The sequence below is a fragment of the Scyliorhinus torazame genome, chromosome 8 (genome assembly GCF_047496885.1).
Source record: "Scyliorhinus torazame isolate Kashiwa2021f chromosome 8, sScyTor2.1, whole genome shotgun sequence".
Classification (NCBI taxonomy): Eukaryota; Metazoa; Chordata; class Chondrichthyes; order Carcharhiniformes; family Scyliorhinidae; genus Scyliorhinus; species Scyliorhinus torazame.
In genome coordinates, this window is record NC_092714.1 from 102,928,436 (window position 1) to 102,952,144 (window position 23,709).

At 50.0% G+C, this 23,709-nt stretch overlaps 1 protein-coding gene across 15 annotated transcripts in view; it reads right to left on the bottom strand.

Moving 5' to 3' along the window:
• dmd (dystrophin) overlaps positions 1 to 23,709 on the bottom strand; it is a 3,042,490-nt gene that overhangs the window by 12,760 nt on the left and 3,006,021 nt on the right. For all 15 annotated transcript variants that reach the window (XM_072513983.1, XM_072513987.1, XM_072513978.1 and 12 more), the window contains one exon: positions 11,119 to 11,211. In XM_072513983.1, the coding sequence (XP_072370084.1) occupies positions 11,119 to 11,211 (93 nt within the window). The remainder of the gene's footprint in view (positions 1 to 11,118; positions 11,212 to 23,709) is intronic.

The following is a 23,709-nucleotide window of genomic DNA, read 5'->3' on the forward strand; positions in this document are numbered from 1 at the left end:
TCTGGCGATTAGATGTGGGACAGTTGGCGGATGAGGAGGTGTGTGCAAGAGTGCGGGGGTGTATTGAGAGATACCTGGAGGTCAATGACGACGGCGAGGTCCCTGTGGGAGTGGTTTGGGAAGCACTAAAAGCGGTGGTCAGAGGAGAGCTGATCTCTATTGGGGCCACAAAAGGAAAACAGAGGCCAAGGAAAGGGAAAGATTACTGGGGGCGATTTTAAGGGTGGACAGGGAATTTGCAGAGACCCCGGAGGAGGAATTGTACAGGGAGAGGAGACGACTCCAGACGGAGTTTGACCTTCTGACCACCAGAAAGGCGGAGGTACTGTGGAGGAAGGCACAGGGGAGTAGGTATGAATATGGGGAAAAGGCTAGTCGCCTGTTGGCTCATCAATTGCGAAAGAGGGCAGCAGCGAGGGAGATAGGAGGAATTAGAGACGAAAGGGGAGACACGGTGCGAAGGGCAGGAAAGATAAATGAGGTGTTCAAGACCTTTTATGAGGAACTGTATAGGTCTCAACCCCCAGAGGGAGAGGAGGGGATGCGGCAGTTCCTGGACCAATTGAGGTTCCCGAAAGTGGAGGAGCAGGAGGTGGTAGGCCTGGGGGCACCGATTGAGGTGGACGAGGTAATTAAGGGACTGGGAAGCATGCAAGCAGGGAAGACCCCGGGGCCAGACGGGTTCCCGGTGGAATATTACAGAAAATATGTGGACTTGTTGGCCCCGTTGATGGCGAGGACGTTCAATGAGGTCAGGGAAGGGGGGACTCTACCCCCGACGATGTCGGAGGCGACGATATCGCTAATTTTGAAGAGGGACAAAGATCCGTTGCAGTGCGGGTCCTATCGACCTATTTCCCTATTGAACGTGGACGCCAAATTGCTGGCAAAGGTACTGGCATCGAGGATAGAGGACTGTGTCCTGGGGGTGGTGCACGAAGACCAGACAGGGTTCGTAAAAGGGAGACAACTGAATGTTAACGTGCGACGACTATTAGGGGTGATAATGATGCCCCCAGTGGAGGGGGAGGCAGAGATAGTGGCGGCAATGGACGCAGAGAAGGCATTTGATAGGGTGGAGTGGGAGTATTTATGGGAAGTGTTAAGGAGGTTTGGGTTTGGGAACGGGTTTATTAGCTGGGTTAGACTTCTTTATGGGGCTCCAACGGCAAGCGTAGTTACAGGTCGACATAGATCGGGGTATTTCCGACTATATAGGGGAACAAGACAGGGATGCCCGCTGTCTCCATTGTTGTTCGCATTGGCAATTGAACCTCTGACCATGGCGTTGAGAGACTCCATGAAATGGAGAGGGGTGATTAGAGGGTGAGAAGAACACCGAGTCTCGTTATACGCGGATGACCTATTGTTATACGTGTCGGACCCAGCCGGGGGGGGGATGATAGAGGTTATGCAAATTTTGAGGGGGTTCAGGGAATTCTCGGGGTATAGGTTAAACATGGGGAAGAGTGAATTATTTATGATACATCCAGGGGACCAGAGTAGAGAGATAGAAGGCATGCCGCTAAGGAAAGTGGAAAGAAACTTCCGATACCTGGGGATTCAGATCGCTAGGAGCTGGGGAACCTTGCACAGACTTAATCTGACACGGCTGGTAGAACAAATGGAGGGGGACTTCAAGAGGTGGGACATGCAGCCTCTATCGCTGGCGGGCAGGGTGCAAGCAATTAAGATGATGGTCCTCCCGAGGTTCTTATTTGTATTTCAATGTCTCCCTATATTAATCACCAAGACCTTCTTTAATAAAATAGACAGGAGCATCACGAGCTTCGTGTGGGCAGGGAAAGTCCCGAGAGTAAGGAGGGGGTTCCTTCAGCGTAGTAGGGACAGAGGAGGATTGGCACTACCGAACTTGGGCGATTACTATTGGGCCGCCAATGTAGCAATGATACGTAGATGGATGATGGAGGGTGAGGGAGCGGCGTGGAAAAGACTGAAGAGAAAGTCCTGTAAAGGGACGAGTTTAGAGGCGCTAGTGACGGCGCCGCTACCGTTCTCACCTAAAAAGTTTACCACGAACCCGGTGGTGGCGGCAACACTGAATATCTGGGGACAGTGGAGGCGACAGAGAGGGGTGCGGGGAGCCCTGGTGGGGTCCCCTATCAGGAACAACTATAGGTTCGCCCCAAGAAGAATGGATGGAGGATTTCAGAGCTGGTACCAGTTGGGAATTAGGAGGGTGGGAGATTTATTTATAGATGGGACTTTTGCGAGCTTGAGAGCATTGGAGGAAAAGTATAAGTTGCCCCGGGGAAATTTCTTGAGATATATGCAGGTGAGGGCGTTTACTAGACAACAGGTGAGGGAATTTCCGTTGCTCCCGACACAGGGGATACAGGACAGGGTGCTTTCAGGGGTGTGGGTCTGAGAGGGCAAGGTGTCAGAGATTTACCGAGAGATGATGGAAGAGGGGGAGGAGTCGGTGGGCGATCTAAAAGGAAAGTGGGAAGAACAACTAGGGGAGGAGATAGAGGAGGGTATGTGGGCTGATGCCCTAAGCAGGGTGAATTCCTCTTCCTCATGCGCCAGGCTTAGCCTGATTCAATTTAAGGTGCTACATAGAGCACACATAACGGGAGCAAGATTGAGCAGGTTCTTTGGAGTGGAGGACAAATGTGGAAGGTGTGGCGGGAGCCCGGCAAACCACACACATATGTTTTGGGCATGCCCGGCACTGGAAGGGTATTGGAAGGGAGTGACGGGAGTGATTTCGCAGGTGGTGAAGGCCCGGGTCAAACCAGGCTGGGGGTTAGCTCTATTTGGAGTTGCGGAAGAGCCGGGAGTGCAGGAGGCGAAAGAGGCCGACGTTGTGGCCTTTGTGTCCCTAGTAGCCCGGCGTAGGATCCTACTCATGTGGAAGGAGGCGAAACCCCCCCGGACTGGAGGCCTGGGTAAATGATATGGCGGGGTTCATTAAACTGGAGCAGGTAAAGTTTGCCCTGAGAGGATCGGCTCAAGGGCTCACCAGGCGGTGGCAGCCATTTCTCGACTACTTAGGGGAACGTTAGAGGGAAGACAGATGACCAGCAGCAGCAACCCAGGGGGAGGGGTTTTAGTTTAGTTTAGGTCAATAGATAAGGGGGTTTTGTTACTTGTGTATTGTTAAAAATTTCTGTATTGTTACTGTTGCATTTGTTTTGTAAGAGGAAAAATTGTTGTTTGGGAAAAAACATTTCAATAAAATATATTTTTTTTAAAAAAAGTAAATGCATTGTTCAGTGTGGTAGTCAGCTGATCTGAGATGGGTATTGGTGGGTGTTCCCACTAGCCTCAGTATTACTTGTCTATTTAGAGCAAGCATTAGCCAGAATTCCAGAAACCAAAGAGAAAATGCTGGAAAATCTCAGCAGGTCTGGCAGCAGCTGTCGGGAGAGAAAAGAGCTAACGTTTCAGGTCCAGATGATCCTTTGACAAAAGGATTTGACAAAAGGTTTCTGTGGCTATGACTCATCTTTCATTCTCACTCCACAGTATAAATATTTCCCATTTTCTCTAGTCTTTTAGCTTTGACAAAGGGTCATCTGGACTTGAAACGTTAGCTCTCACTCCTGCTGAAAACACACCTCTCTGCCCAAGCTTTTGAATACCTACCGTTGCTCTCTCCTAGCGCCTTCCAATGTAATCACACCTGCCCCTTTCCCTCTTCCATGCTTAACATCCCTGGCGCGAAACATGCATTCCAGGTTAAGCAGCGTTTCACTTGCACCTCTTTCAATCTGGCCTATTGCATTCGCTGCTCCCAATGTGGTCTCCTCTATGCCAGAGAGACCAAACGAAGACTGGGTGATCGCTTTGCTGAGCACCTTCGGTCTGTGCACATTCAGGACCCTGACCTTCCTGTTGCTTGCCATTTTAACACAAGACGTTGCTCCCATGCCCACATCTCTGACCTTGACCTGCTGCAATGTTCCAGTGAAGCTCAACACAAACTGGTGGAACAACATCTCATCTTCCGGTTAGGCACGCTACAGCCTTCCGGCCTGAACATCGAATTCAACAACTTCAGATGAGTAGTTCGACCCCATCTTGACCCGTGTTCATCCCATTTCATTTTAATTGTCTTTTGCCATTTCTTTCTTTCTTATCTTTCTTTATATATATTTATGCCCCCCCCCCCGCCATCTTATTCACCTTTCCTTACCCTTTCTCCCCTTTGCTTCCCCCTTCCCCTCCCCCACATCAACATTTGTCACAGTTTACCCTCTGATGTTAGTTTCTCTGCTGTTTGGCCTTTCACACATTTTGTTCTCTCTGGGGACTGCCATTAGCACTCTTTCCACTTGGTTTCTGTGGCTATTAGCACCCCGTTTCCCTGGGCTTCTGTGGCTATGACTCATCTTTCATTCTCACTCCACAGTATAAATATTTCCCACTTTCTCTGTCTTTTAGCTTTGACAAAGGGTCATCTGGACTCGAAACATTAGCTCTTTTCTCTCCCTACAGATGCTGCCAGACCTGCTGAGATTTTCCAGCATTTCCTCTTCGGTTTGCTCTCTCCTTTTTGTCCTTGGTGATGTGCAATCAATTACACTGAAGACAAAGTGATTTCATAACTGAAGGCTTTAATCTACTAGAACCTGTTGCCCAGCAGCTTCGATACAGAAGGTGAAGGCTGCTGGGATGGCACCAGCTCTTATACTCCGCCTTCAGGGCGGAGCTACGTAATACAGCCAATGGTAGACTCCTGGGTCTAACCAATGGTTATCAGCCTCTCAGATACCGCAATACCTGATACTACCACATTCACCCCCTGTTAAAAAAAGAGTCCGGCGGGAGTGGTGGTCAGTGGTAACAGTCGCCTTTAACATGGTATGACCAGGTATGGAGGTACCGTGCTGTTGAAGATATTTGCAAAGTTCACAGTTAGAGTCACAGCGAAGCAATCAGTCGATCGGGTGGCCTGGTCGTCCTTCTGGAGCGCCTGGGCTTCGGTGGTGATTCTGGCGGGGGTCCCGGTGGTTGCAACTCCGGGAGCGTGATTTAGTCCTCCCTGGCAGCTTCGTCACCCCTAGGCGGCGCTGTTGGGGCAAAATGTTGGCACGGGGGAGGGGGGTGCCTGCAGGGGGCGTTGGTGGGTGGGCGGGCCTAGGCAGGAGCGGCGGGAGTACTGACCCTCCAGTGAGGGGGGGGGTGGGCAATGGTTCGGGTGCGCGTGGGGTTCCGGCGGGCGCCAGGTCCCGAAGGGAGACTGTATCTTGCCGGCCGTCAGGGAATGCCATGTAGGCGTACTGGGGGTTAGCGTGCAGCAGGTGGACCTTCTCGACCAACGGGTCCGACTTGTGCGCCCGCACGTGCTTCCGAAGCAGGATGGGTCCAGGTGTCGCGAGCCAGGTTGGGAGCGAGGTCCCGGAGGAGGACTTCCTGGGGAAAACAAGGAGACGTTCATGAGGTGTTTGATTTGTGGTTGTACAGAGCAGCGACCGGATGGCGTGGAGGGCCATCGGGAGGACTTCATGCCAGCGGGAGACTGGGAGTTCTCTGGACCATAGGGCCAGTAGAACAGTCTTCCAGACCGTTCCGTTCTCCCACTCTACCTGCCCGTTTCCCCGGGGATTGTAACTGGTCGTCCTGCTCGAGGCGATGCCCTTGTTGAGCAGGAATTGACGCAGTTCGTCGCTCATAAAGGAGGACCCCCTATCACTGTGTATGTACGCGGGGAAACCGAACACCGTAAAGATACCCTGGAGGGCCTTGATGACGGTGGTTGTGGTCATGTCTGGGCAGGGGATGGCGAACGGGAACCGGGAGTACTCGTCAATCACGTTCAGGAAATACGTGTTGCGGTCGGTGGAGGGGAGGGGGCCTTTGAAATCCATGCTGAGGCGTTCAAAATGACGGGAAGCCTTTATCAGGTGCGTCCTCTCTGGCCGGTAGAAGTGCGGTTTGCACTCTGCGCAGATTTGGCAGTCCCTGGTGACTGACCTGACCTCCTCGATGGAGTAGGACAGGTTGCGGGTCTTGACAAAATGGAACAAGCGAGTGAACCCCGGGTGGCAGAGGTCCTCGTGGAGGGATCGGAGGCGGTCCACTTGTGCAGTGGCACAAGTGCCGCGGGACAGGGCACCAAGAGGCTCGTTTAGCTTCCCAGGACGGTACAAGATCTCGTAGTTGAAGGTGGAGAGTTCTATCATCCACCGTAAAATCTTGTCATTTTTAATCTTGCCCCGCTGTGCATTATCGAACATGAAGGCAACCGACCGTTGGTCCGTGAGGAGAGTGGACCTCCTGCCGGCCAGGTAATGCCTCCAATGTCTCACAGCTTCTACTATGGCTTGTGCCTCTTTTTCGACCGAGGAGTGGTGAATTTCGGAAGCATGGAGAGTACGGGAGAAGAAAGCCACAGGCCTGCCCGCCTGATTGAGGGTGGCCGCCAGGGCTACGTCGGACGCATCGCTCTCGACCTGGAAGGGGAGGGACTCGTCGATGGCGCGCATCGTGGCCTTTGCAATGTCTGCTTTGATGCGGCTGAAGGCCTGGCGGGCCTCCGTTGATAGGGGGAAGGTTGTGGACTGGATTAGAGGTCGGGCTTTGTCTGCGTAGTTGGGGACCCACTGTGCATAATAGCTGAAGAAGCCGAGGCAGCGCTTTAGGGCCTTGGGGCAGTGAGGGAGGGGGAACTCCATAAGGGGGCGCCTGCGCTCAGGGTCAGGGCCTATAACTCCACTTCGCACTACGTAGCCTAGAATGGCTAGACGGTCAGTGCTAAACACGCATTTATCCTTATTGTACGTTAAGTTAAGGATTTTCGTGGTCTGGAGAAATTTGTAGAGGTTGGTGTCGTGGTCCTGCTGGTCATGGCTGCAGATGGTGACATTATCCAGATACGGGAACGTTGCACGTAAGCCGTACCGGTCAACCATTCGGTCCATCTCTCGCTGGAAGACCGAGACCCCATTAGTGACACCAAAGGGAACTCTTAAAAATTAAAAGAGCCGCCCATCTGCTTCAAAGGCAGTGAACTTGCGGTCACTATTACGGAGGGGTAGCTGGTGGTAGGCAGACTTGAGATCCACCGTGGAGAAGACCTTGTATTGCGCGATCCTGTTTACCAGGTCGGCTATACGGGGGAGAGGGTACGCGTCCAGCTGCGTAAACCTGTTGATGGTCTGACTGTAGTCAATGACCATCCTATGTTTCTCCCCGGTCTTTACCACCACTACTTGAGCTATCCAGGGGCTGTTGCTCGCTTCGATGACCCCTTCCCTCAGCAGCCTTTGGACCTCTGACCTGATGAAGGTCCGGTCCTGGGCAGTGTACTGCCTGCTCCTGCTGGCGACGGGTTTGCAATCCAGGGTGAGGTTCGCAAACAGGGAAGACGGGTCGACCTTAAGGGTCGCGAGGCCGCAGACAGTAAGGGGAGGTATAGGGCCGCAAAATTTAAAGGTCAGGCTTTGCAAATGGCATTGGATGTCCAGTCCCAGGAGGGTAGCCACGCAGAGGTGTGGCAGGACGTACAGGCGGAAATTGTTGAATTTCCTGCCTTGGACAGTGAGGTTCGCTAGGCAGAACCCTTTAATCTCCACCGAGTGTGACCCAGAGGCCAGGGAGATCCTTTGATTTACAGGGTGGGTTACAAGTGATGAGCGCCTTACCGTTTTGGGGTGAACAAATCTTTCCGTGCTCCCAGAGTCAATGAGGCAAGACGTCTCGTGGCCGTTGATGAAGACTGTCGTTGTAGCTGTTGCGAGTGTCTGGGGTCGACTTTGGTCCAGTGTCACCGAGGCCAGATGAAGTAATTGCGAGTTCTAGTCGGGCAGCGTGTAGTCGGCCGTGCTGGGGGCCTGGGGCCCCATCCAAGATGGCGTCACCCATGGGTCGCACATGGTGTCCGGGGATGAACAAGATGGCGGCGCCCACCCGTCCAGCATGGTGTCCGGGGGGCAAGATGGCCATGCCCGTGGGTCGCACGTGGCCCTAGGATAGGGGGGTGGTGGTGAGCGCTGGCCGGTCGGGCCTGAAGGGGGGGTTGCCACGGCGGTTCATAGTCGCTGGAGACTGCGGGCCTGGCAGACCCCCACAAAGTGGCCCTTCTTTCCGCACCCTTTGCAGGTGGCGGTGCGGGCCGGGCTGCGCAGGCGGGGATGATTTGCTGGCCCACAGAAGAAACAGCGGGGCCCGGCGGCGTTAGTGGGCCGTCTCGTAGCGGAGGCCTGCGGGGTCAGGGGGAAGGTCTGTGGGGCTGCCGCTGCGGGGTGTCACGCAGCCCAGGGGCCCGCCGCGCGGTTGGGCGCATAGGACTGCACGTTTCTGTAGGCAACGTCCATGGACCCAGCCAGGACCCGTGCTAAGTCCGAGAGTGTCCCTTTCTAGGAGTCTTCGGCGGATATCTGGGGAGCTCATACCTGCTACGAAAGCATCCCTGATTAAAAGTTCCGTGTGCTCGCTCCTCGAAACTTGCGGGCAGCCACAGTTTCGGCCCAGCACCAGTAGCGCCCGGTAGAAATCTTCCAACGATTCCTCGGGGCTTTGCCGTCTCATCGCAAGCAGGTGACGAGTGTAGACCTGATTTACAGGGCGGATATAATGTCCTTCTAGCAGTTCGATAGCGGCAGCATAGTCCTCCGCCTCCTCGATAAGGGTGCAGATCCCAGGGCTGACCCTTGAGCGCAGGAGATGCATTTTCTGTCCTTCTGTTGGGGTGCCTCCGGTCGTCTCGAGGTAGCCTTTAAAGCACGCCAGCCAGTGTTTAAAAATTGCAGCTGAGTTCTCCGCGTGGGGGCTGAGTTGAAGGCACTCCGGTTTGATTCGGAGATCCATCCTTCCAGTTTAGTAGATTAAATTGATGCGCAATCAATTATACTCAAGATGAAGTGATTTCATAACTGAAGGCTTTAATCTACTAGAACCTGTTCCCCAGCAGCTTCGGTACAGAAAGTGAAGGCTGCTGGGATGGCACCATCTCTTATACTCCGCCTTCAGGGCAGAGCTACGTAATACAGCCAATGGTAGACTCCTGGGTCTAACCAATGGTCATCAGCCTCTCAGGTACCGCAATACCTGGTACTCCCACACTTGGGTTCTATTTTCCTCACGCATCTGTGAAGAGCCTTCAGATGTCTTTCACATTCAAGATACTAAATGCGAATTATTGATCCTTTTTAATTAGGAAACCGCTTTAAATTTTAAAGCAATTCTTTCTCTATAACAGTTTAGCATCGGTTTCTAACGGAATGTGTGAATGCTTAAAAGAGACTCATCAGGAACATTTCTTTTGAAAATCACTTTAAAAAGGAGCAGCACGGTGGCACAGTGATTAGCACGTCTGCCTCATGGCACTGAGGACCCGGGTTTGATCCCAGTCCCGGGTCACTGTACGTGTTGAGTTTGCACATTCTCCCCGTGTCTGCGTGGGTCTCACCCCCACAACACAACGATGTGCAAGTAGGTGAATTGGTCATGCTAAATTGCCCCTTATTTGGGGAAAAAAGAAAATAATTTAAAAAGAAATGCTATTTAAGCAGCATCTGCAATAGCGGACCTTTTGTTTTAAAATAACAGGAATAAAAATCTTATGAATAATAAATTTACCCTGGATGATAATCAATTTTTAAAAAATCCAATTAAGGTGCAATTTATAGTGGCCAATCCACCTACTCTGCACATCTTTGGGTTGTGGGGGTGGTACTCACAAGGGGAAAATGTGCAAAGATCGCACGGACAGTGACCCAGGGCCAGGATCGAACCCGGGTCCTCGGCGGCATGAGGCAGCAGTGCTAACCACTGCACCATCGTGCCGCCCTGTAATCAATTTAACTTCAATATTCAGTTGAAATAGTTTCTTCTGAACTCTTGTTCATTGTTTATTTCCAATCTTATTGCCCCTCATTACATGGAATTAATGAACATCACAAAAACAGGCCATTCGGCCATGAGTGGTCATTGCCAGTTTGGACGCTTCACATGCATCTCCTCCCACCCTCTTTCATCTAACCTCCTTAATATATTATTTTATTCCTTTCTGTGCTGATTTCTACAATAACAGTGACGACACTTCAAAGGGGCTGGTTTCACACAGGGCTAAAGAGCTGGCTTTTAAAGAAGACCAAGGCAGGCCAGCAGCACGGTTCAATTCCCGTTTCCCATACCAGCATCCCCGAACAGGCGCCGGAATGTGGCGACTAGGGGCTTTTCACAGTACCTTCATTTGAAGCCTACTTGTGACAAGAAGCGATTTTCATTTCATTTCATTTCATTCAGGACATACTTCTTTGCCCTAAAGCACTTTGGGACATCCTCAGGTTGTGAAATGTGTGATATGAATGCAAGTCTTTATTTTTTAAATATTTTTTTTAACCTAGCAGCCTCTTAAATGTTTCTATGCTTTTGCTTCAACTATTCCTTTTTGGAAGCAAGTTTCACATTCTTACCACTTTCTGGGTGAATCCTTCCTAACCCCTTTCCCAGAATGCTGCTAGTTTACAATTCTATCCTTCTGGAGATGAACCCCAGGATTTTAAAAAATCTGCAGCAGTCACACACACACCAACCCAGACTTTTAACCTACAATATATCTGAAATTCTTACATTCGGCACAAAGAGGATAAAGGAGAACGTAACAGAAATGTGAATATGATATTGCTGAACCAGTCTGGCATCTACACAACTAAAGTTTGTATTTGTAATTAATATTTACATCAGATTCTTATTAGTGAATTACTCACCTAAGATATAGCATGCAGAACTGATAATGAGACGCCACAGTCAATTTATATTCCACCCTTGGCCTTAATTAATTTTTTGCCAATTGATTAGACCAGATGACGTGTCTCATCATAACTATTCTATTTGTATTGAGATTCATTGTAAATATGGCATTTTAAGCTTTTCCTGATCCCTTCTTGGTGGCTTTTTGAAATATTGGTGTTAAAATATTGAGTGCTGATGGCACATTGGCATGGGGGAAGGTGCAGAACTGCTTTGAAGATGAGAAAGAGCTGAATGAAGATCAGCGGTAGCATCAGTAACCTCAGGTGTTTTCCTAATTTTTGTTGCCATTTTACCAACAATCATTGAGCTGCCTCGTGTTGTCAGGAATCCAGAATGTTGTCAGGCGAACAGCTTGTGAGGCTAAACAGCAGTACACAGAAATCTACTTACGTTGGGAGCTTGGAAAGGAATTGTTGAGCTGCTCCATCACTTCCTCCAATCCAGTGCTTGTACCCTGGGGTGGACTCAGCAATTCATCCTCACCTGAAACAAGAGGCTCACTTTATAATATCCACAAGGAAGCCTGTATCCCCAATACCTTAATGCAAAGAAAGAATCTTCCAATATACCTGTATCAGTGGCAGAACCTGTGTGCACTGTACGTGTTTATGACTCATATCAACATGACTAAACAAGAATAAAATACATAGCTGGGGATTTTAAAAGTAAATAAATGTAGAACAAAAATAAATGGTAGATGGGATTTAAAAAGTAATCACATAACCTGGGACTTAAAGACTCAATGCAGAACTCCATGGTTTAAGGTGTCAGTTAGGCGTCTATTATATTGCTGGCTTATGATGAATACAAGACAGTGAATTTTTCTGGAACCTGATAATGCTACAGGCCCTATCATGTACTATTGTACCCTCAGGCCTGACAACATACAAAATTACTTTCATCTTTAACTGGCATCAGAAACGTTCTACATCAAACAGTAAGATGCAAAACTTTTCAATCTACTATAAGTGATAACAGATAATTGATAAATCTTAAAACGCAGTAAACAAGCCTTGGGTTCACGTAACTTTGTAAAACCATGAGGGTGGAATGTGCGTATGAATCTAATCAAAAAGGCTGTTACAGTTGATAAAAACAGGGGCCCCCTTAAATGTATCCCTTGGGAGGTAGTCTATATTCTTGATGTAATTCCATTCTAGACAGCCATTATTTATGTGTAATATGATTGGCATAATATCTATTTATGAAGAATGGTTGGGTGGAGCTTTTTGTTCCAAGTGCAGCCTGTGTTATAAAGGTGAGCAGCAGGAGGAATCCAGAGAAATGGACATGCGATGACACTGCAACAGAATCATGAAGGGTGACTCAAAGTTAAATGTTCACTTTGATTTTCTTCAGATTTTCCAATTGTAATAACGCTCAAGAGACCCTCGGGGATGACCTGCGTGATCTCCCTGTGGGACTCATGGAATATGTGCTCCCCTGCTGATGGGCAGAGGCCTACGAGTTGTATGCCACATTGTGACCTTTTCTTTGGGTTAGAAGTAAACCTACGTTTGAACCATCTTCTCGGGTCTCCTAAAGGTTTTATACTCTCTGGACTTGGATGTACACGGTGTTGGCCACCCCTCCCCCTTCCAAGGGCAGGGCCTATGGGACCCAATTGTCACCTGAGCAACATCATGACCAGAACTATTAGCCAAGAACCACTAGAGCCCGACGGGACATCTCCCCGAAAGTCCAGGAAGACGACTCGCAATGGTGCTGCTCTTGTGGTCGCATGAATAGTGGAGGCTGGAGTGCCAGAATCGACAGGTCGCCTTGGTTAGTTGATAAAACGAACCCACGCCAGGGTTATACATTTAGCCCAGCCTGATTGAGGATGATTGCTTGCAACTAAATGATATATGGCACCAAACGTAGCCTCAATCAAGATAACCATCCACGTAAATGGCCACACCTTGGATACAGAAATATATACAGGGACTGCTGTCTCAGTTATTGGACAACAAACTTACCAGAAAATGTGTTTGGGGATCCAGTACACCGGCCTAAGGGACATCAAGGCACGGCTGCCAATGCATGCCGGGGAACCAGAAACCATTATTAGGACAACGATGACTCCGTTTACCTATGGACAACAATCAGTTCGACTGCCACTAATAGTGGTGCTGGAGCCTGGACCCAGCCTTCTGGGCTGCGACTATTTACAGAGCCTAGATTGAAAACAGATTTTTAGAATGGGTACATGCGGATTGTATGAGGTCCTGGAAAAATACCCGGAAGTCTTCCAGGATGGTTTAGGGAAGATAAAGGGAGGCATGGCTAAAGTTTATGTTGACCCATTTGCCCAACCCAAGTATTTCAGGTCCCACAATTTCCATACACCCTGGTGTTGAAGATGGACAAACAGCTGAGCCACTGGAGAACTTGGGGATTATTGTTCCAGTCCAATTTGTGGAATGGGCAGCACCAGTGGTCCCGGTGCTGAAACCAGACAAGGCCGTTCACTTGTGTGGCGACTATAAAATGAAGGTCAACAAGGCCTCCTGTTCGCACGCCTACCCATGTGTGGAAGACCTATATGTGAAGTTGACTGGGGGCCATTCTTTCTCCAAGCTGAACATGAGCCATGCATACCTCCAGCTGGAATTGGACATGGCATCCAGGAAATATGTAACCATCAATACCCACAGCGGATTCTATGAGGGCACCAAGCTCCCATTTGGAGTATCATCTGCCTGTGCAATCTTCCAACGGGTTATGGAGCGCATCCTTCATGGGCTCCCCAGGGTGGCGGTCGACCTGGCGACATGTAAATTACAGGAGCCTCCGAGAAGGAACATCTCGATAACCTAGAAGAAGTCCTCCGCCATTTCTCAGAGGTAGGTGTCCCCCTGAAAAGGGGCAAGTGCATCTTCCAAGTGAGAGATGTCATATGCCAAGGATACCGGTTGAGAAGGACGGTTTGCGCTCGGTGGAAGAGAGAGTCTGAGCTATAAGCGTGCCCCAACATCAGAGATTACAACAGAGCCGCGGCCATTCCTAGAACTCATTCATTATTCTGAAAAAATGTATTCCAAATCTGGCAACCATACTAGTGCTACTATATGCGCTCTTAAAAAAGCACCAGAAATGGGCATGGAAGGTGCCACAGGGAGGCATTTGCCAAAGTATAGCCGCAACTATTATCATCCAGGCTACTGACGCACTACGATCAGTTTAACCCGCTCATAATGACCGTGATGCCTCCCCATTTGGCATAGGGGTGGCGTTGTCCCATCGATGGGATGATGGGACACAGCTGCCAATAGCCTATGTTTCAAGAACCTTGGCTGGCGCAAAGCGCATGCATGCTCAAACTGAAAAGGAAGTACTGACCGTGAACTTTGCGGTTAAAACGTTTAATCAGTATGTCTAGGGACGTCACTTTGCAATAGTCACGTACCACAGGCCCTTACTTTGCTTTTTCAAAGAAGAGAAAGTAATGCTGCAATAGCTTCGGCCAGGATCCAGCGATGGCCATTGTTGTTGGCATCGTATGAATATGCTTTTGAGTATCATTTGGGCATGCAGGTTACGCACGCAAATAATTGGCTCCCACTGCTTATATATCCCCCATCCCAGCTGGTAGCGGATGCAGTTGTGTTGGCACTTAATTTTATGGACACATTGGCAGTCACGGCCTCACAAATTTGCGTGTGGACTCAAAAGCACCCTACGCTGGCAAAATTGTACTACGTCAACCAACATGGGGAACTTCTGGAGAAACGTACTGAAGAACAGCGAGGATTCACAACCAAGAAACAGGAGTTAGTGTAGAAGACAACATTCTCCTGTGGGGAGCCCGAGTAATAGTCCCGAGGCAAGGCTGAAAAACCATTTTGCAGGACTTGCACAGTGGACATTCTGGGTTTGCCAAAATGAAGATGCTTGCCAGAAGCTACGTGTAGTGCCAGGGATCGATGGCGATATTGGGAGGTTGGTGCAGCAGTGTGTGGCGTGCCAAGAACATCCAAAAGCTCCCGCCATCAGCCTCATTCCACCCATGGGTGTGCCCAGGGTGCCCTTCAGATGTGTTTAGATGCCGACTTCACCAGGCCTTTCCTGGGATCAATGTTTCTGCTCTTAATCAATGTCCACTCAAAGTATACCGGATGCTGTCTACGAGTTCACGAGCTGATGCACGATCAATTGCACAAAGACTAAAGTTGGGTACAACTGTGGCTTTATTACAGTAAGATGCGTGGCCTCCTGCTGCAGTTGGTGAAATGGCAGGGCACTAGAGGTCATGCATATTTATACAGTTCTCCGTGGGCGGAGCCAGCCGGCAGGAGCTACCGGCGAACCTGTAGTGCAGGTACTACCTTACATCTCCTATTACAGTGGTTCACCACATTCACCCCCTGTTAACAATGAGTCCGGCGGGGGTGACGTGAAACTATATACAATTAGTGCAATTATGTACAGTGGTAGGGAAAGAAAAGTCCATGTTGACGGTCCGGAGTCCGTCAAAGATTCAGCCGGTCCGGTGCTGTGGTGCTTCGTTGGGAGCGGAGTAACGGTGGCGGCGAAGTCGGTGCTGGTGGCGGTGGAGGTGGCACCGATGACGGTGCTGATGCTGGCCAGTTATCGGGGAACTCCGGGTGCGTGCAGAAGTCCTCTTCATCCTCTTGTGCGTAAAAGGGGAGGGTGGGGGGTGCTCTGGTGCTGAGGTCAATATTGACGGCGTGGTGGGAGGCGCATTGGTTTGGGGGGGGGGGGGGGGGGGTGTTGGTGTGGAACCGGACGGTGCCAGGTCCCTGAGTGAGACAGTATCTTGGCGGCCGTCTGGGAACTCAATGTAGGCATATTGAGGGTTGGCGTAGAGCAGGTGAACTCTGCCCACCAAGGGGAGTCTGCCTTGTGGAGTCGGACGTGCCTATGGAGAAGGACCGGTCCTGGAGCAGCGAGCCAAGTCGGGAGCGACACCCCAGATGTGGACTTCCTGGGTAAGCGAAAAACACGTTCATGGGGTGTGTTATTAGTGGCGGTGCACAATAGTGACCGGATGGAGCGTCAGGGAGGACCTCCTGTCAGCGAGAGGCTGAGAGGTTCCTGGACCGTAGGGCCAGCTGGACGGCCCTCCAAACCGTCTCATTCTCCCGTTCTACTTGCCCGTTTCCCCGGGGGTTGTAGCTGGTCGTCCTGGCTATACACCTGCTGAGCAGGAACTGACGCAGCTCATCGCTCATGAATTAGGATCCCCTGTCACTGTGGATGTAGGCGGAGAAACCGAACAGAGCGAAGATGGTGCTGAGGGCCTTGATGACGGTGGCAGACGTCATATATCCGGGGCATGGGATGGCGAAGGGGAATCTGGAGTACTCATCGACCACACTGAGAATGTACGTGTTACGGTCGGTGGAGGGGAGGGGCCCTTTGAAATCCACGCTGAGGCGTTCAAAGGGGCGGGAAGCCTTCACCAGGCGCACACGGTCTGGCCGGTAGAAGTGTGGCTTGCACTCAGCACAGACCTGGCAGTCCCTGTTGACTTTCCTTACTTCCTCGACGGAGTAGGGCAGATTGCGAGCTTTGACCAGATGGTACAATCGAGTGACCCCCGGGTGACAAAGGCTGTCGTGTAGGGCCCGGAGTTGATCCACTTGTGCGCTGGCACACGTACCTCGGGAGAGGGCGTCTGGGGGCTCGTTGAGTTTACCGGGGCGATACGAGATCTCGTAATTATAGGTGGAGAGCTCGATTCTCCACCGCAAGATTTTATCATTTTTGATCTTGCCCCGCTGTGTGTTATTGAACATGAAGGCTGTCGACCGTTGGTCCATAAGGAGAGTGAATCTCTTACCGGCCAGGTAATGCCTCCAATGCCGCACAGCTTCAACGATAGCTTGGGCCTCCTTTTCGACGGATGAGTGTCGAATTTCAGAGGCATGAATGGTGTGGGTAAAGAATGCCACGGGTCTGCCTGCCTGGTTTAGAGTGGCGGCAAGGGCGACATCTGAAGCGTCGCTTTCTACTTGGAAAGGCAGTGACTCGTCCACTGCGCGCATCCCGGCCTTGGTGATGTCTGCTCTGATGCGGGCGAAAGCGTGTTGTGACTCGGCCGCGAGGGGGACTTAGTTGGACTGAATGAGTGGGCGGGCCTTGTCCGCATAGTTTGGGACCCACTGAGCGTAGTAGGAAAAGAACCCCAGGCAGCGTTTGGGGGCCTTGAAGCAGTGGGGGAGGGGAAGTTCCATGAGGGGGTGCATGCGGTCGGGGTCGGGCCCGAGGAGTCCGTTTTGGACTATATAGCCGTGAATGGCTAACCGGGTTGTGCTGAACACACACTTCTCTTTGTTGTAGGTCAGGTTGAGAAGAGTGTGAGTGCGGAGGAATTTATCGAGGTTGGCATTGTGGTCCTGCTGGTCATGGCCGCAGATGGTGACATTATCTAAGTACGGAAAGGTGGCCCGCAAACCGTACTGGTCGACCATTCGGTCCATCTCTCTTTGGAAGACCAAGACCCCATTTGTGACACCGAAAGGGACCTTAAGGAAGTGGTAGAGGCGACTGTCCGCCTCGAAGGCAGTGTATGGCCGGTCCGACTTCCGGATGGGGAGCTGGTGGTAGGCGGATTTCAGGTCAATTGTTGAGAAGACCCGGTACTGCGCAATCTGATTGACCATATCAGATATGCGTGGGAGGGGGTACGCATCGAGCTGCATGTACCGATTGATAGTCTGGCTGTAGTCCACGACCATCCTGTGTTTCTCCCCAGTTTTAACCACTACCACTTGGGCTCTCCAGGGGCTGTTGCTGGCTTCAATAATACCCTCCTTAAGCAGCCGCTGGACCTCGGACCTGATGAAGGTCTTGTCCTGGGTGCTGTACCGTCTGCTCCTAGTGGCAATGGGCTTGCAATCCGCAGTTAGATTGGCAAAAAGGGAGGGGGGATCGACCTTGAGGGTCACGAGGCCGCAAATAGTAAGGGGGGGTAAGGGCCCGCCGAATTTGAGGTTGAGGCTCTGGAGGTTGCACTGGATGTCCAGGCCCAACAGGAGTGCAGCGCAGAGATTAGGAAGGACATAGAGGCGGAAGTTACTAAATTCTACGCCCTGGACCATGAGAGTGACTGTACAAAAGCCTCGGATCGGGACGGAGTGGGATCTGGATGCTAGGGAGATCCTTTGATTGGCTGGGTGGACTGCGAGGGAGCAGCGCCTTACCGTATCTGGGTGAACAAAGCTTTCGGTGCTCCCGGAGTCCAGCAGGCACGAGGTCGCGTGACTGTTGATTTTAACCGTCGTCGACGCGGTGGCCAGGTTGTGCGGGCGAGATTGGTCCAGCATCATCAAAGCGAGCTGTGGGTAGCCATCGGATGCTTCGGGTGGTGAGCGTGTGCGGTTCCGATGTCAGGATGTCCGGAGACCCTGTGGGGGACAAGATGGCGGCGCCCATGGTGCGCACATTGCAGGGTCGGGACAAGATGGCGGCACCCATGGTGCGCACATTGCGGGGTCGAGACAAGATGGCGGCGCCCAAGGCCGAAGGGGGACAAGGTGACGGCGCCCATTGGTCGCACATGGACCCGGGAGGAGAAGCTGGCGGCTCCCATTGTGCATCTGGCGTGGGGGAGGGGGCGATAGCGGGCGCGATCGCAGCGACTGCGCAGGCCTGGCACAGAGCCGCAAAGTGACCCTTTTTACTGCAGGCTTTACAAACTGCAGTGCGGACCGGGCAGTGTTGGCGGGGGTGCTTCTGCTGACCGCAGAAGTAGCAGTGGGGACCCCTGGGTTGCGCGGATCGGCATGCGTGCAAGCGTATTGGGAAGGCAGGGCCCTGGCTGAGGAGGTCGTCGGCGGGGTCCAAGAGGGGTAGGAAGGAGTAGAAGGGTGGGCAGCGTGGCGGGAGGGGTACGATTGTACATTACGGAATGCGACAGTCATGGAGAGCGCCAAGGTTTTTGTCTCTGCCAGTTCGAGCGTGGCCCCTTGCAGTAATCGTTCTCGGATACGGTCCGATGCAATCCCCGTCACAAAGGCATCGCGCATGAGGAGATTCGCGTGTTCGGCGGCCATAACGGCCTGACAGTCACAGTCCTGGTTGAGTGGAATAAGGGCCTGCCAGAAGTCTTCGATGGACTCACCAGGAGCGGGTGCCGAGTACATGCCTGGCGAAGTCCAAAGATGTGCAGGTTAGGTGGATTGGCCATGATAAATTGCCCTTAGTGTCCAAAATTGCCCTTAGTGTTGGGTGGGGTTACTGGGTTATGGGGATCGGGTGGAGGTGTTAACCTTGGGTAGGGTGCTCTTTCCAAGAGCCGGTGCAGTCTCGATGGGCCGAATGGCCTCCTTCTGCACTGTAAATTCTATGTCTATGAAGAGCGTGTTCGCCTTCTGCGCGTAGTGTTCCTGATGGAGTTCCATTGCTTTTGTGTAATTCGTGGCGTCTTGGATCAACGGGAACACGCTGGAGCTCAGTCTGGAGTACAGGACGTTTATCTTCTGAGCCTCCATTGGCACGGGATCCGCAGCCTTGATGTAGGCCTCAAAACATGCTTGCCACTGAGTGAAGTCTTTTCTGGCGTCGGGCGGGTGCGGATCCAGCTGCAGGCGATCGGGCTTAATTCTGATCTCCATTCTGTGGAAAATCTGACTGTAATAAATTGATGCACGATCAATTGCACAAAGACCAAAGTTGGGTACAACTGTGGCTTTATTACAGTCAGATGCGTGGCCTCCTGCTGCAGCTGGCGAAATGCCAGGGCACTGGAGGTCATGCATATTTATACAGTTCTCCGTGGGCGGAGCCAGCTGGCAGGAGCTACCGGCGAACCTGTAGTGCAGGTCCTACATCTCCTACTACAGTGGTTCACCACACGAGCCACCGTGGAGAAGCTATGCCAATAATTCAGCATTCATGGTATTCCAGAGATGCTGGTCACCGATAATGGCACCCCCTTCACCAGTGAGCAATTTCTGCGGTTTATACAAACGAATGGGATAAAGCACATGTGGACCGCCCCATATTACCCCTCTTTGAACGGTCTGGCGAAGTGGGCAGTGCAAACCTTCAAGAGGGGTGGGTTCAGCTGAAATGAAACTGGCACATTATTAGTTTACCTATTGGACCACGCCACATGTGGCGACTGGGGTAATGCCGGCAGAGCTACTGATGGGCCGTCGGCTCTGAACCCATCTAAGCTTGATATTTCCCAAGCTCAATGGGAAGGTGGAGAAAAACAAGAAGTATCATGCCCACTGGAAGCAGGACAGAGGGCTCACCCAGGGGTCACTATAGAGGTCCAAAACTTTGGGGACGACGCCCAGTGGAAACCAGGGACCATAGTGGAGAAGCCAGGACCAGTCTCCTGTATGTCAAAACCAGGGAACGAATTGTATGCAAGCATGTGGACCATCTCAAAGGCAGGGAGCCCGCACCAGAGGCAGCCCTGCCAAATGAATCAGCCCCTCATCCCCTTTGCCCACCATCCATGAGCCAGAGAGCACAACTTTCCAAGGACCAGGGCACAAATCTAGGTGAGATGGAAGACTCTGCATCAGATATGGAGATGGCATTCTCCATAGTCTCGGATAGTAGTTTGGTCAGGGACGGACCTCCAACCCAGTCTCACAGCCGTTGGAAGCACAACCACAAGCAAAGCGGTGAAGGAGACCTCCTCTGCATACAGTAGTAGAGGGACCTTCAGACTTCAGGAGGGAGGGATGTAATAACCCAGTAGAAACCAAATAGGACAAGGCCAAACTCTACACATAGAATAAGGAATAATTTGCCACATCAGCATCCACATAAAGAGAGAGTTAGCTTTATATGGAGTCTTATCAAGAGCCGCATAAGACGTAGGAGCAGAACTTGGCCATTCAGCCCATCGGGCCTGCTCTGCCATTCAATGAGATCATAGCTGATCTGATATAATTCTCAACTCCACTTTCCCGCCTTATCCCCATAAACCCCGATTCCCTTACTGATTAAAAATCTGTCTATCTCAGCCTTGAACATACTTAACCACCCAGCTTCTACAGCTCTCTGCGGTAAATAATTCCACAGATTCATTACCCTCTGAGAGAAGAAATTCCTCACCTGTTTTAAATGGACGACCCCTTATTCTGAGGTCTCTGCTATTTGGGATAACACCAAGAAGAACGACCAGTTAATCTGTTTTTTGTAATGTTCCTCTGCAATTGATTTCTGCCTAGTTGTGTACACAGCTCGACTAATGATCAAGATACTCCTGAAACTAAACATTCCACCATGTGTTATATTTATTCTGTTAACATAAAACCATAGGGAATACTGAAATTCACGCAGAATATCCAGTGATGTTCTTCTGCAAGGATTAGAGAGATAGAGTTTTCGGAAAGGATTAAAATCTGGCCAGATTAAATGCTGAAAACAGACCTAGATAATGGAGCAAGTAATAATGGAAAGGCCAAAGGATATTATCCTGTTCGTATAATGTTGTGTTCTTCAAACTACTACCCATCAAAGTTATTTCTTTGTTTCCATCAAAATATGCAGTGAAGGCAAGAAGAAAGATACAAGTGCAGCATTTGGAAAAAAGTAAGCTATGGGGAATTCCCTCTTAAAAAGATGGGCAAAATGGCTGAGACAGTTATCTTTTGGAGATCTACAAGCATGCCATATGGCCAGTGCTCACTCCAGTGGAGACAAGCTGTGTTACAGATTGCATTCTTTTTAAAAAGAAAAGTAGTATAAAATAAGTAATTAATTTTGGTACAATGTACAAATTTCATGCAAATAATCTTTATAGGAGCAGCATGCAAGTTATCACAGTTATCAGGGTATTCCAGAAGAATAAAATTTAAAAAGGGTCCCTTTCATCACAAGCTGCCATTAACGTAAAGGCTTCTGTTGTCAACTAAAACTAAGGTCCAAATAAGATGTGGTGCATTGTATCAATGAGAAAGATTCCAACCTTGTTCAAAGACGTCACATCATGGCTGTTAAAGACAACAGAAAATAAGCCACAATGGATTGAACAAGGGTTAGTCTGAGGTTAGAACTAAGGTTAGTACCTTAATATGCTGTAACTCACCTGCGAATGTTATTTACCATCATATTTTTTTGACCGTGACATGTGCCCAAGTCCAACACCTTTTTGAACAGTTTCTAATTGATGTTCTTGTAAATCTATATCCACTTGTAGGGCTTCCCTTTGCCCAAAATGAAGTGTATATTCCCTCCTATGTACAGATTTCACTTGCTCAACCCCAAAGTGTATCAACAGTTTGCAAGAACAAGACTTTCAGGATCCCCACATATGCACTGAGGTAACTGATGTGAGTTTTACCAGTGAACACTGCACAATTTAACAAGGCATGTATGTGGAATGTTTCCTGCCAGATTATCTGGAGCTAGGTGGGAAGACTCCCTGCAAAAGTAATCTGTGAAAGATCATAGCCCTGAAATGTTAACTCTGTTTCTTTCTCCAAAGATGCTATCTATCAGACCTGTTGTGTGTTTCTAGCATTTTCTGATTTTATTTAAGATTAGCTGCTTCAACTTCTGACCCTCTCCAATCCATTACAATTTTTTCAAGGAATTTAACAGGCAGTTAATTGGAGGTATTGGTTTCCTGGCTTGCCCCTGCCTCCACCTCCACCACACACACACACTCACTGAAAATCATGCATTCAAGAGGTGTCAGAAGAGTGACGTACCATCTAGAAGTATAATTTTCAAAGCGTGCCCACACTAAACTACTGTAAATCATGCCCCAGGACTGTTTTGTTAATTCAGTGACGTGATTAGTGGAAATCTCCACATTACTTTGTGTTGGCTCAAGAAAATACTGTCTTGTTCCGACTACTTTGGGAGCTGTCGGTGATCACCAAATAACCCACCCCTGAAATGACCTACGTAGTTAACATGAATATTGAAAGAGTACAGACCTTAAAGATATACTCTTGTAAATTATAACAGCAAAACGCTGCATCAAAGTTCCAAACAGATACCTCTGGCTATGATACATTGTTAAAATTGCCAAGTGCCATAATCAATCTATCCGCTTGCTCAATCTCTGCTCTGTAAATCCGTATGGCAGATGAGCAACTGGGATTAGCAGACAGGACTCAAATAGCCCAGATGTGTTGGCATTTAACAATACTTGGCATAGCTCTGTCACTTGTGTCATAATATACACCAGTATATTATGGTGCAGAAACACACACACACTGATGGACACACAGTGGGACCAATCAACATACACAACACCGCAGCCAATCACCAGTGAGAGCACACGCACTATAAAGACAGGGGACATCAGAGTTCCCACTCATTCGAGTAGCAGCTAGCTAGGAGCACAGAGCTCACAGCCTACAACACAGACATTCACCATGTGCTGAGTGCATCAACTGGTTAGGACAAGGCAAAGGTCTTTCGTTCAAGCTGGTATCGTATTTACCCACCGTTGGGGCAGCACGGTAGCATTGTGGATAGCACAATTGCTTCACAGCTCCAGGGTCCCAGATTCAATTCCGGCTTGGGTCACTGTCTGTGCGGAGTCTGCACATCATCCCCGTGTGTGCGTGGGTTTCCTCCGGGTGATCCGGTTTCCTCCCACAGTCCAAAGATGTGCAGGTTAGGTGGATTGGCCATGATAAATTGCCCTTAGTGTCCAAAATTGCCCTTTGTGTTGGGTGGTGTTACTGGGTTATGGGGTGGAGGTGTTGACCTTGGGTGGGGTGCTCTTTCCAAGAGCCTGTGCGGACCCGATGGGCCGAATGGCCTCCTTCTGCACTGTAAATTCTATGTTCAAGTATGTTTAAATAGTTAACCTTTTAATAAAATAGTGTTGCACTACTTCAAGTGTTGGTGACCTGTATGTGATCCAGAACACCCAACACATCAACTTGTTTGTTGTTGAATGCTGTGGGAATAGTATTGCAGTCAGTATATTATTTAACTTCATGCATTTTCATGCAATACCATAGTTTCCGCAGATAAAAAAAATGAAGATATTTTGTCATCATATCAATTGTGATCACATACTCATAT